The following is a 13,470-nucleotide window of genomic DNA, read 5'->3' on the forward strand; positions in this document are numbered from 1 at the left end:
AAATACATTATAATAATAACTACTAATTCATACACCAGAGGAGCATTTATGATTGTTAAAAACTATTTTTATAATTATTATTTAAAGTACCATTTTGTTGAGTTTTTGTTCATTAAACAAAACAAATATAATTAATTAATATAATAATAAAAAAAAAGAACAAATAATCAAGCATACAAAGAATTGCCTCTTCTTACACATAGTTCAGTACAATATATCATCATACATATCTACTAATGTTTGCAAGATCTTAACCCACTCAATTTTTTTCATTTTAACTTTTATCAAATGATTCCTACAAATTCAATATTCAATTGAATTTGAATATTTAAAAACTAAACGCATAACAAAGAAATTTTTAAATTAATTAAGAAAAATATGAAGTCATCATAATTCATGCACCAAAAAATTAACAATTGTTTTCAATGTTTAATAATTGAAAATTTTAACATTATGCTGTAATAATTATATATTAATAAAGATAATTACAAATTATTACAACAATAAAACACACACACACAAACTATTTTAAAACTGGCAGTAGCAACATCAGAATTTTTTTTAATCAATGTAACCCTTTCACAAGAAAAGTAAATAAATCTTTGAAGAATATTATATAATAAACATTCCTCAATATCACCAATAACGACAAGCTTTATTCATTCAATAAGGACAATAAAACAGATCAAGAGAAAAATACTAAAATGTAACTGATCATGAAGGTAAATTTTCCATTTTATTAACACCAATCAAATTTAAATTGTATGGTTTACAAAAAATACAACTTGGGAAAAAAACATAATCTTCTAACAATCTATTACAAAAATATTAATTACTAGTCTTAAGTTTACTTTTCTGTCTGATTAAAAAAATCTGGATTTCAAATTTATTTGGCTCTAATTTGCTCATCATGATCATTTTTGAAAATTATTCAACACCAAACAAATATTTTTGTAGTTTACTATTTATACATTTAAAAAAAAATCAGGTAAATTTTATTTTACTTTACTCTCTTATTTTCTATATCAGTAGATTTTAATATATATATATATATAGAATAATTCTGTGAAGTTTTGTTTCATTATGTTTTATTTAAATATGAAATATACAAAATTATATTACTTTACAACAAGGTTATGTTGCATCTTTAATTACAATTGCAACAATTTTGAGACCACGAGAACAAAATCCTAACAGGTTAAAATAAATGAGATTTGTATAACAAAACAATCTCGTGTAACCTATTAATGAGAATAAAGTACTAGGGAATGATACAGAAATGTAAACAAAGATACATTCAATGTTTTCAAATCAAATCAAATAAAATCAATGAACAATCACAGTATTTAACTTTTTATACAATAAAAGAACTCTATAATAGAATTACAGGAAAATAATATATAAAACTTAAAAGAACAAATAAAGTAATATATAAAATACACTAAATATTAGATTTATTCCTAAATATTTTTAGAAGATAAATTAGATAAGTGTATTAAGACAAAACAGAAATCAGATCTTGAAAAAAACAAACAATATAATAGAAATACATGAACAGATTTCACAACTGCAGAGATAAAAACTATTATTACTGGAGACCGATCAATTCTGTAAGTCTTCAGACAACTTCTTCAATTTTGCTGATTCAGGATCTATAGGTAGGTTAATCTGTACTTGAACAAGGCTATACAAAGCATACACAGATTACATTAGATAAAAGTTGTTTACAAGGCATTTATGCAAGAAAGAAGGAAGGGATCAATGCAAATTTAACTTAACCTCTATTAATCTTAAACCTTAGATGTTTAAAAGGTGTATGCATATCACAACTGAAATCATTATCTGGCTAAATTTTAATTAGAGTTGTCGGATTAATAATAAGACAATAGCTTATCATTTAAGGTAACATTTTTCATATTACCCGTATCATATAGATTGACTTTTTCATAAATTTTAATAAAGCAAGTAAAACTTATCTTTCGTAGCGTGTTCACACTCACTCGTATTGTGCATCTTTTGTTGTCGGTGGCAAAATTAATATGAACAATCAATTTAATGGGAAAGACAATTTCTATATCGCATATCATAAAAATTCAGGCGTGAACATACTTTAAGAAATAAAAATATGTTATTTTAATTTATTGACATTTTAGTATTACACAGAAACCAAGCTTGATGTCATTAACTAACAAAACTATTTATTTTTTTCAGTAAACTTTTCATTAACCTACAGCAAATAAATACACCAGATAAATTTCATAAATAAAATAATTTGTAACATTAATTGTTTTAATTAATTTTAACAATTATTAATGCTTATGGGTACATGAACTATAATGCCGTCATCAATATATCTAACATATAAATAAATATTTCATGCCGTGAATATGTGATGATGCATAGAAATTTATCTAAGATAAATGAAGTATGTAAAAATGAGAAATTAAAAAGAAGATGTAATAGCCCAATGAAGTTGTAATCCAGGGTAATGTAATGTAATTTTTTTACTATTACTACTACCATTAAAATTGTGATTTAATTAACAGTTTTTTAAGGCAAGCTGTAATACAACTCTATTTATTAAGGTACATGCAAATTTTTTTATACTTATTATGCTTTATTCTCATACTGTAATTGCATTGAAGTAAATATAGATGTAATTCTAATAGCAAAAAATTATAAAATAATCACCTTTCTTCAGTCACTAAAAAGTACTACTTTAGGAAGTACCCATATCTTCATCTCTGCTTTTATCTACTTTTCAGAATCTATTAATCCTATCTATAGGATAAGTGCATACAGAACATAAATTACAGCACAATGATACTACGTTAAATGCCATAAATTTAATAAAATCAGACTTGAATTTCATCACTATTAAATTATTCACTATATATTAAAAAATTTTCTTTATTGAGATTATTAATTCAAAAACATTTATAGAAAAAATCCGTGAAAGCATACGGCTTTTCCTGAACACTATGTACGATAGTTCTATTTTGTTGTGAAAATCCAACCTTTTATTGATAATTGCTCCCTGGATATACAGTTTTCCAGTCAGTGATATAGATGTCTAAGTCACCAAGATTAATATTAATTTGTAATCTGTATTTAGAATAACTACATTTTAATCTGCCTGTCGATTATATGAACGCATTGATCACATGTAACTGAAGGAAGATGTAAATTGTACCTGCAAAATTATGAGACTTATGTTTGATCAGCATACAAGCCCGTCAACAAGTTGCATGTTACATGCACATGCAATCTTCAAAATTTTAACTGGAGAATAATGACTCAACAGAGAATATTATTCCTCTTGGAGAAAACAATCATCAATATATCTAATACAATAGATTGTTAATCACCCTCCGACATTAGGAAATTGGACTGGTGACATAAAAAGTGAAATTTAATATTTAAGTTTTTAGACAAAGATTAAAAACACAATCAGAGTGACAGAATTACTGAAACTTTAATTTATCAACATTCATAAAGCAAATCAAAAAAAAAGAAATTTTCCTATAAAACAAGAGTTGAAGATATGGGAAGTAATGGAAATATACACAACTTATGATTACAATTAATGTCAGGGGTTTGCAATATTTCTACATCTGGTTAAAAAAATATTAAAACACACAATATACTTTGCAAAATAAATCTAATTTAAACAATATATATGAGTGATAATCTTTCAGAATAACACTAATAGAAATAACGCTTTGGAAATTTCAAACGATTATGAATTTTCACATTTCAATATGATTTCCATGTAATCCTATAAATTTCCTATTTTAACACAAAAGCAACAGTTTTTTAATCAATCAAACTTTGTTACCCATAAGTAGGACTATCTTCAGTTGTACAATAAGATTTCTACTAACACAGCATATATATATATATTTGACGCTGACATTTTAGCAATTTTTGCATATTATTGTTAGGTGAACACCATAAATCTGTTTCTAAATTTTTTAAAATTTCTAAGATCTCTTCTACAATACAGAATCCAACAAATTAAGCCGCTAATTAGATTCATATACGGCATAATAGTTACCCATTTATTTGCATGAATATAGATCCATGTTATTTTTATATGGCAGAAACAATCAAGTCTGTAAAACCATTTACAACCACTAAATTATATACACAAAGAAAATATTACTTACTATCAACTTTATTTCAGAAAACAATTAAAAAATTACTATAACAATAAACTCAAAAAAACATTAAACACCTAGTCATCATCCACCACCCTTTTCTCTAAAACAGGTGTGATATATATATATATGAGAGAGAGAAAGAGAGAGGTGAACAGAAAATAGAACACATTTTAATGTTTTATTTACACAAATAAATAAAACACTTTTCTAATAGTTATATTTTAACAATTTTTATAACCCATACAATAAACACAACTAAGTGTCATTAATATTTATAGTAAAGAATTTGTCAGAACTAATGCAGGAAAGAAAAAAATTAATAGTACACTTCTTTACTGAATATCATCTGTGCCTGATATTTATGTGCCTGTTAACTGATATTTCTCAAAATTTAATAATAAATTTTTTTTTATAAAATACAATTAAAATAGTTGATAGTAAGCTTTATATTTAAAAAATTTCTTTCATTTAATTAATCTGCAGCAACATGTATAAAAAGAACGTCATCCTCTTATTTGGAAAAAAACAAGGATTTACTTTATCCCATATGTTATTTAACTTTTATCTAATAACACTGACTATAACTTCTATCTAAAACCTGTAATTGAAAGTGAAAAAGTTGAGTGCAAAGTAAAAATACAAGGAGAGAAAATAAAGATATAAAGACTCACAGATAACATTGGTTCTTTTTACAAAAAACAAAAATAAATTAGAAGAAATACTGAACCATACGAATTCATTGCTTCAAGAGATATTCATTGTGAAAATAAATCTGACAGGGAAAAAATGTAAATGACAGAAAACAGCAACAGTTACAGAATTTTATTATTTAGATAGTAAAAATTACAAAGGATGAACAAAGTAAGGAGGATCAAACCGACACACACAGAGAAAGCTTTAATGCGATGGAGAAATAGACTATTACTGAATGTAGATTTAATTTTATAAAGAAACCTTTAAAAATATTATTTACTCAAAACATTGATGTATAAAAAGAGGCTAGATAGAAAATAATAAATTACTATACTAAAAGAGGAATGATAAATACTAACTAATAACATATTTTAATGTGAATTAATCTGAAAATACAGAAGCTAATGCCAGATTCTTGTCAAAAGAACTATGCTAATCCATATATTATTTATGTTCAGTTATCTAAATATGTTCAGACATGAAATCACATCCTACATAGTTTAAGTCAGCCTAGTAGAGGAAGGAATAGAGAATAACAAACTAATCAAATGACAGATCCGATTGTATTTAATTAAAAATCAGTACTTTGTTTCTGCATGTATGCTAGTTCCAGAGATAATCAGCGGGGAAAGCATTCAGAATGTAATTTATTGTTATCTTTGTCCTAGTTCTGAGAAATTTTTACTGAAGAAAGTCCAGTTCTAAACAAGTCAGCAGGTGAAGGTAGCTGTTGTTATGGTAATATGTATAATTTGATTGACCATCCTAGTCGCAAGATACATTTGTTTGTCAATTGAATTAAAAACCAAATTATGTTGTATGAAATAATTAGAAATTATAAAATATGCTGGGAGTTCTGTAGATGCAATTAATTGAAAACACACATATAACATATTAAAATCAATAAATGTTAACAGATAAATATTTATCTGATAACACCATGGATAATATCTATTAACGTGGAAAAAGTGGTTGAAAGAATAATAAATTAAGCTGTTCAACCCACAGAAATGGGTCCAAGAAAGTTTTCTTGGATATTACCCTCTTAAAGGGTATCTTTTGAAGGTGTTATCATTCTCTATCAATTTTTCTTCATTATAAATAATTGAATTTAAAAAGAGTATATCTTATAAATTAAATTTTAACAAACTCATGGCTTAATATTAACTTTCCACATACATATAATCACATGTTATAGAGAAATACTATGACAAACTTAAAATAATGATTATAAAAATATACCCTATGTAAATTAAAGGAAAATCCAAAATAACTTTTAAGAGATTAAAATACACAACAAAAGATATATATATATATATATATAAAACAACATACCACCACATTTTTCCAATTTTATGAAAGTTTAAAATAAACATTTCTGTTCATCACACTTATATATTTACATATATTTAATATTATTTTGAATATGCATTATGTGTGTGTAGGTGCATGACAGTGCACTAGTGCTTTAAATTTAGCACAACTTAGTGCGTTTGTGTGACTAATAATTTATGAAACATCAGTTTCATAATAAGTTACGAAAAACACAAAAAAGACTGTAAATACTACTACTTTACACACACACACACACACATACACAATCATTTTCAATAGCCGATATGATAGTATAGATAAGACCTTAACTGAACAAGCAACCTCTGTTAAGTAAACTTTGCAATTTCACATAAAAAAACACATTACCTATACCATAATTCAAACCTAAAGCTTGTAATCTTGACAAAAAAAGCATTGCATATACATGAAAATGAACTTGTGATCATGTAACATAGAGGTTTGACAGGTATATCATAAAATAACATCTAAGCACACTTGTTATCAGTAATTTTAGAAGTAAAGTGAGTCTAGATTAAGTGTTACGTAACAAATTGTAATATTGGAAAGTTTAATTTAAATAAGGTTCAATAATATACATCTCACATCCAATATTAATAACTTAAAAAATTGCTTTTTGTTATACATGAAGCAACCATTTACATTTTACCCTTTCATTACAGCAAGAAAATGTTATATGAACACTGAAGAAAATGTAAGTTGTAAAATAAATAGGAAGGTATAAAAGAATACATTTATTATTATATTAAAGGCAAAAATAAAATGATAGTATGTGTGTTAAAAGTGCATTCATATTGAAAAAGAACCATTTAAAAAAAAACTAATCAAGCTATAGAAGTAAAATTCAAACGTAATTTTAAATTATTACAGATCAATAAAAGATAGAACATAATCAAGAAAAATGAATTTCAAAAATACACAATGATGAAGATATATTTTACCGTCTGGTAATTCAATAAACAAACAATGACCGATGGCTTTTACATATCGCAGCTGAACATGTAGAATTCAAAATTGTTACTTTTAAATAATGTAAACTATTATTATGTGCAGTTTATTATTTTTTCTTTTCAATGTAATGAATTTAATGTTATAAATAAATATAAAACTAGAAATGAATCTATTATTTTTCTTTATTTAATTTTTAAAATGAATTATTCTTAAAAATGTATGTCGTCAAAATGGCAATTAAAATAACGACACTAGCACAAATACATTTTTTTATACAATTTATTCCAATGCATCGATATATAAATAAAAAAAATAAAAATATTACAGATCGTTCTTGTACAGTTTTCATTGTATCAACAATGTAAAATAAATTGTAATTATTACTAAACACAAGATCATTAATAGTATTAAAATTTACTTAATGATTTTATCAAATAACAAAATTCACTTAAAACACATGTAGCTTTTTTAAACTACTAAAATTTATTTCTTCTTCCATAGATAGGTCGATATATGATTTCAATATAACACCTATAAAAACAAGTTATTTTCTATATTATTCCTTTTTCAAAAAACAAACACGGTATCTGTCAGCTACACATCAATAAATGTATGTGTGTGCCTGTCAACAAAGCTAGAATGGCTGAATACATAATTTCTAGTAATTTAATCCTAAAAACAAGTCAAACATCAAGCATTAAGTTGTAGTTATATATTTTTATCTGTATTTTAAAAGTTTATAATGTAGATTATAAATTACAAAATACAGAAATCCAAATGTAAGACTTTATAACAATACCATCAAAATTAACTTCTTTGTCTTGCACTGTTGAATTTAAGTCCTTAAAACAAGGGCTAAAACTCTGTATAAAGCTGTTCAGTGGTAAAAAAGAATTGAATTATCTTTCTTCAAAACCGACAGAAGAAAAATGGTAATTAGGTAATGGTAATTAGGTAGTTAGCATGTCAACAAAAGACTGCACTTGCTGTAAAATCAGTTACTCAGTTATTTCAATGAAAATGATTAAATATAACAGATTCAAGTTCATACTACTTGCAAAACTTAAAAAAAAACTTAATTTTCTTTATGAGGCAACATACTTGGCTTTTACTGAATCACAGAGGCTGACATAAAAGACTTGCTTGGTATAGGTTTCCATAAACATCTTTGTTTCCTTTTATATTACAACCATGTACTCATTTTTCTTCACTAAGGAAGAGTACCGCAGAAGAAAATGTTTTTAATAACTAGAATTTCAGATTCTTATATTCATTAAAGCTAATAAAATACAGTGAGAGTATTTTACAATTATAATGCCTACAAATGAAGTGAGAAATTTAATAAGTAACACAAGCATTAAACAAGAAGGAACATAACTGACAGCCACACACACACTATCATAGAAAACATTGAAAAGTCACAAAGTTATATGTCTTGTTTTGAGACAGATTAAGTCATGAAATTACTTTTAACATTAATCGGTTGTACATTTGAAACAGATTGCTTTCATATCAAATCTGAATTTGACAGGTCAGTCAAAACAATGATTAATAATAAAGCACCATAAGAATGAAGAACATGTTCTGATCGGTCAACATTTAATGGTGTTAAATATGCTTATAATGACTACCCAGAGGTAAAATACTACACCGTTCTGAACCTATAACTTATGAAATTCAGAATCTGACCTCTTTTAGATCACAGAAAGCATTTTATCGCTCTGTACTCATCCACAGTGCAAGTACACTCAGAGCATCTATATTAAAATTACCAAACGGACAAAAGGAAACATTAATCCACATAGACTAATGAATAGCAAATTTTAGAACGTATCGGCAACTTATCTGGTATATCAGAGTAGTTATGTGCTAATATGAAAAAATATTTCCCACAATGTTTTTAATTTTTTATCGTCTTCTCATTTACTAAAACTATAGAAAATAAATCGGTTAAATAAACAATAAACATTAAAAAAATTAGACAGAAAAGAAATAGCTGTTCTTTCATATTAATACCAGCCAGATATGGCTCAGACAGGGCATTCATCAAAGTTTTAATGTAAATTGACAATCTTGCCTCACACTAACATTATATTCCTAATGGTTTAAAAAAACTCCTCTGTCAGTGACTTTTGTTTAAATGACAATAATAAAAACTTCAAAACAGATGGAACAATAATAATAAACCTAAAATAAAACTTACAAATTAATTTTTAATAAAAAAAAATTAAAAGGCAACATAAAATTACTACATGGAGCCATTTACACAAATTAACTAATCAAAAATAATATTAATAATAAAATATCAATAAAAATAAAAATAAAAAAAAAACTTAAAAAATAAAACTTCACCTTGCATGAACTGAAATAACCAAAACAGCAATAATAATCATAATTATAACTGCTACTACATTGTACATACATTTTTCTTTAAACAAAGAAAAAGAAGAAAATTTTAACATTCTTTCACAATAGTTATATCAAAAATTCAATAACATAACTCATATAATTATTAGAAACTAATCCGTTATGTTTTTGTTGTCAGAATGTAACTAAAGAAACAGAAAACAGGAAGATATATTTCATCAAATTCCCTAATTTATTTTTAATTTATACTACCTCGGACTGATGACGGCCAACTAAATTATAAGATCCATAAAACAGCTTCAAAATCACACCACCACAGATTTATGAACATCTTCAAGAACATACAAATAAAAAATGAGCACACAACATATTAAAATCAAACAAAATAAACCACTAATTAACCTGTCTTTTCTCTTAAAAAAAAAATAAAATATATATATAAAAAGAATAAATAATATGATCAGTTCTTTCATCTACAAGCGAGACAATAAAATTAAAAAAATATATTTCCTTACATGATCAAAACTTTCTGAGAGTAATTGAGCACCAAATCATTTCAGATTATTTTTAATACAAAAAAATAAAAGTATATATATATATATATATTTGAGAATACTGATACAGACAAAAAAAAAGAACTGATTTTTATAGATAATAAGCTGATGAATGTAAATCTTTATGTAAGTAAAAACACTTCCAAAGGTATATTAGAGACTGCAACCATTTCTAATTGGAACCGCCTTCCTAGAATTGTCACTGCCATCAAAAGGGGTCAAATTACCACATAGCTCAAAGAAAAATGACTACTTAAAAAGTACAAAATTAGGCTACGATGAGAGCAACAAGAAAAATGTATTTTGTAAGGGTACAGAATACTAAACAAACTGTGATCTATACACTCACAATATGTACTACAAATTATACATTTCTCCTAGGTTAATTACTGAATGTGATCATAAAATTAATAAAAATTTTTAATGAATTAATAATTTCTACAGTGTTAACACTTCATTCCAGAATCTTACCTTGCCACATTTTCTATATGGTACAAAAAAAATATTACCACTAATTTAGAAATAAAGTTTCACAATAAATAGTATATCGCTTTAAGAAAAAAAAAAAAATTATGAAAGAGGTAGTAAATATAGGGTGAGATGTGTATGTATCCTATATAGAAAGATTATGTGTGTACATTATTGACATTTCTATAAATCATTATCTACTACATTTCAGTAGAGTATACTTACAGAAAGTAAATCCATACCTAACAGACTAACAAATTACTGATGTAATAATAATAATGTGATATAGAGTCAACTCGTACACGAAAGAAGTGACAAAAACGTAGCAACAACCACGAGATTATAGACCAAAACAATAAAAATAACAGTAATAATAGTAGTAATAGTAACAATGATCATTACAAATGATGGTTTCGAACGACGATTATAATTAAAATGATAATAACAAATTATAACAGTACTAGTTGCTGTTGAATATACTACTCATAGCAATGTTGAAAAAATAGATAATAAAGAGGTTGAAAAACCAAAAGTCCCGCTTCAGTTGTTATAATAATCAATAAAAATAATAGTTTAAATGACGATGACATAATAATATGATTTCATCAACAATGGTCATTCATCACTTGTCTTGTTTTGTTTTTTTAGTTGGTGGTTCCTCCTGAAGACTGGAATCTTGATCAGACGCTGAGGCAGAAACAGATGCAGATGCAGAAGGTGGCAGCGAATCCTCTTCAGGAAAAGAAGTGGTTGTCGTTTCATCGACGGTCGGATCTTCAAGCGCAGTACAACCCTCAGCACCATTTGCTGTAGAATCTACATTACTTTCATCTGAACACTCCAGTCCATCCTTAAAAACGTAAAAAAAGAAACAAACATTCAAATAATTAAAAAAAACAAACTGTAGATAACACCGAATAACTATAACTATACTATATATAAAACTGTTGATAACATTGTAGGCATTACAATACATGTATATTTACATATTAGTAAAAATTAAATTTACTATGTAATTTTATCAACCTTTTAATAGCTATATTTATATATTTTATCAAATTTTTGTGCTGCAGCCACAGCTACAGGCAATAATATTTAATCTTTTAATTGTATATATTTTAAATCATGAATAAAACTTCTTTTACAGTCGTGTTTGGAGGTAATCTTAATATACCTTTGCGTTCATATTTTTTATAATAATTGTTCAGTGTCAATGAAACAAGGAAATAAAGACCTTTAAAATAGAGCCAAAGATAATAAATAAAACCTTTTTATAATACAAGAGACGATCAGAAAGTAAGTTACACCTGCTCAATGAAACAAACACATATTCATAAAACTTTATTTTTTATTGAACAAAAAACTACATATTTTTATTCATCTTTTGACATAATCACCAAGCTTCTCATACCTTGTGACAAAATTTTCAATTTCACTCTCATAAAAATTTCATTCAATTTCCTTCAACCATTTAAGGGCCGCATCCTTCAGTTCATCATTAGTGAAATGCTCTCCTCCCAGGTCTTGCTTGAGAGGACCAAACAGGTGGTAAATGCAGGGTGCTAGGCCAGGGCTGTAAGGCGGATGAGATCACACTTTCCATTTGAATTTTTGCAGTAACTCCTTTATCACATGAGCTGAATGAGGAGTAGCGTTGTGAAAAAAAACGACCCCATTGCTCAATCTTCCAGGTTTCTAATCTTTAATGGCTTTACGCAAATTTTTTCTCACAGTAAAATTTGGCATTGATTGCTGTTTCTCAGGGCATAAATTCACTGTAAACAACTCCCTCAGAATCAAAAAAGACTCTCAGCATAACCTTTCCAACATGCGGGAAAGTTTTCACTTTTTTTGGATGCGGTGAATTTTTGCGTCTCCATTCATGTGATGCTCGTTTAGCCTCAGGAGTGTAATAAAGCAGCCAGCTCTCATCCTCTGTGATGATCTGTTTCAAAAATTGTAGACCAGTCCTGGAATAACATTGAAGAAAAGAAAGAGCAGATGCAAAACGTATGCAAAAATCAAACTACTGAATGCGCTTCTATGCTGGACGAAAAACCTCTAGAAGACATGCCATGTTGATGACAGTACACATGTACTGAATGTCATACAGAATTGCTGCTGGGGGAGTGTGAAGACAACAACACAACCAGTGCTGCCACCACAAGACACTAATATCCTATTCAGTTCAAGAACACGGCAAGAGTTTAACTTATTTTTTGATCCACCTCTTATGTAATTAAGTATGGCTTGGAGATAAAATAGAAAATTCAGATTCTTTCTACTGTAAACACATTTATTTTCTTAGAATAAATAATTTACTTTAAGTAGATCTACAGGTATTAAGAAACCCCTTTGACTGGACAACTAGCCCTTTAATACCGATTTATACAAGTTTACAAATGATAATTCTGGGAATTAACAGTTAGGCGACCTACGTGGCCCAGTAGGTAGTGTCTCGGCATTTTGTGTCATGTGGAGGTCCTGGGTTTGAATCCCACTCAGGCATGGTACCTTTTCACATGCTACAGATTTCCACCAGGCTAATGTCCATATCTCTTGATGTTCGTTCTTTCATTCCAAAAACAAAGTCGAATGAAAAAAAATTAAAAAAAATGTTTTTGGGAGAAGAGAGAAATCATTGACAAGATAGTTTAGAAACAAACTGGTATTTTTAGTTTTGTAACATCAATAGCAAATATATTTTTAATTTAAATGGATAATGAGCAAATTATAAATAATTTAACTGTTCTAACATCTTACAAGTTCTGGCTAAGAAGCAGGTGTGCTGATAATTCAAATTGGAAAAAAAAAAGAAAAATGAAATCCACAACATTCTTAATCTAGAATTTATTAAAAAAGATTAATTAATGAAAAGGAACAGCGAGTTGTATGAAATGAGTAAAAAACAGAAAATTCAA

General features: G+C 27.0%; 1 protein-coding gene across 1 annotated transcript in view; it reads right to left on the bottom strand.

Moving 5' to 3' along the window:
* Positions 1-7,458: 7,458 nt before the first annotated feature.
* Amun (protein amun) overlaps positions 7,459-13,470 on the bottom strand; it is a 31,802-nt gene continuing 25,790 nt past the window's right edge. The window contains exon 6 of the mRNA XM_075375459.1: positions 7,459-11,399. Coding sequence (XP_075231574.1) covers positions 11,172-11,399 — 228 coding nt within the window. The 3' untranslated portion in view covers positions 7,459-11,171. The remainder of the gene's footprint in view (positions 11,400-13,470) is intronic.

The sequence above is a fragment of the Lycorma delicatula genome, chromosome 9 (assembly GCF_047948215.1).
Source record: "Lycorma delicatula isolate Av1 chromosome 9, ASM4794821v1, whole genome shotgun sequence".
In the NCBI taxonomy this organism is placed as follows: domain Eukaryota; kingdom Metazoa; phylum Arthropoda; class Insecta; order Hemiptera; family Fulgoridae; genus Lycorma; species Lycorma delicatula.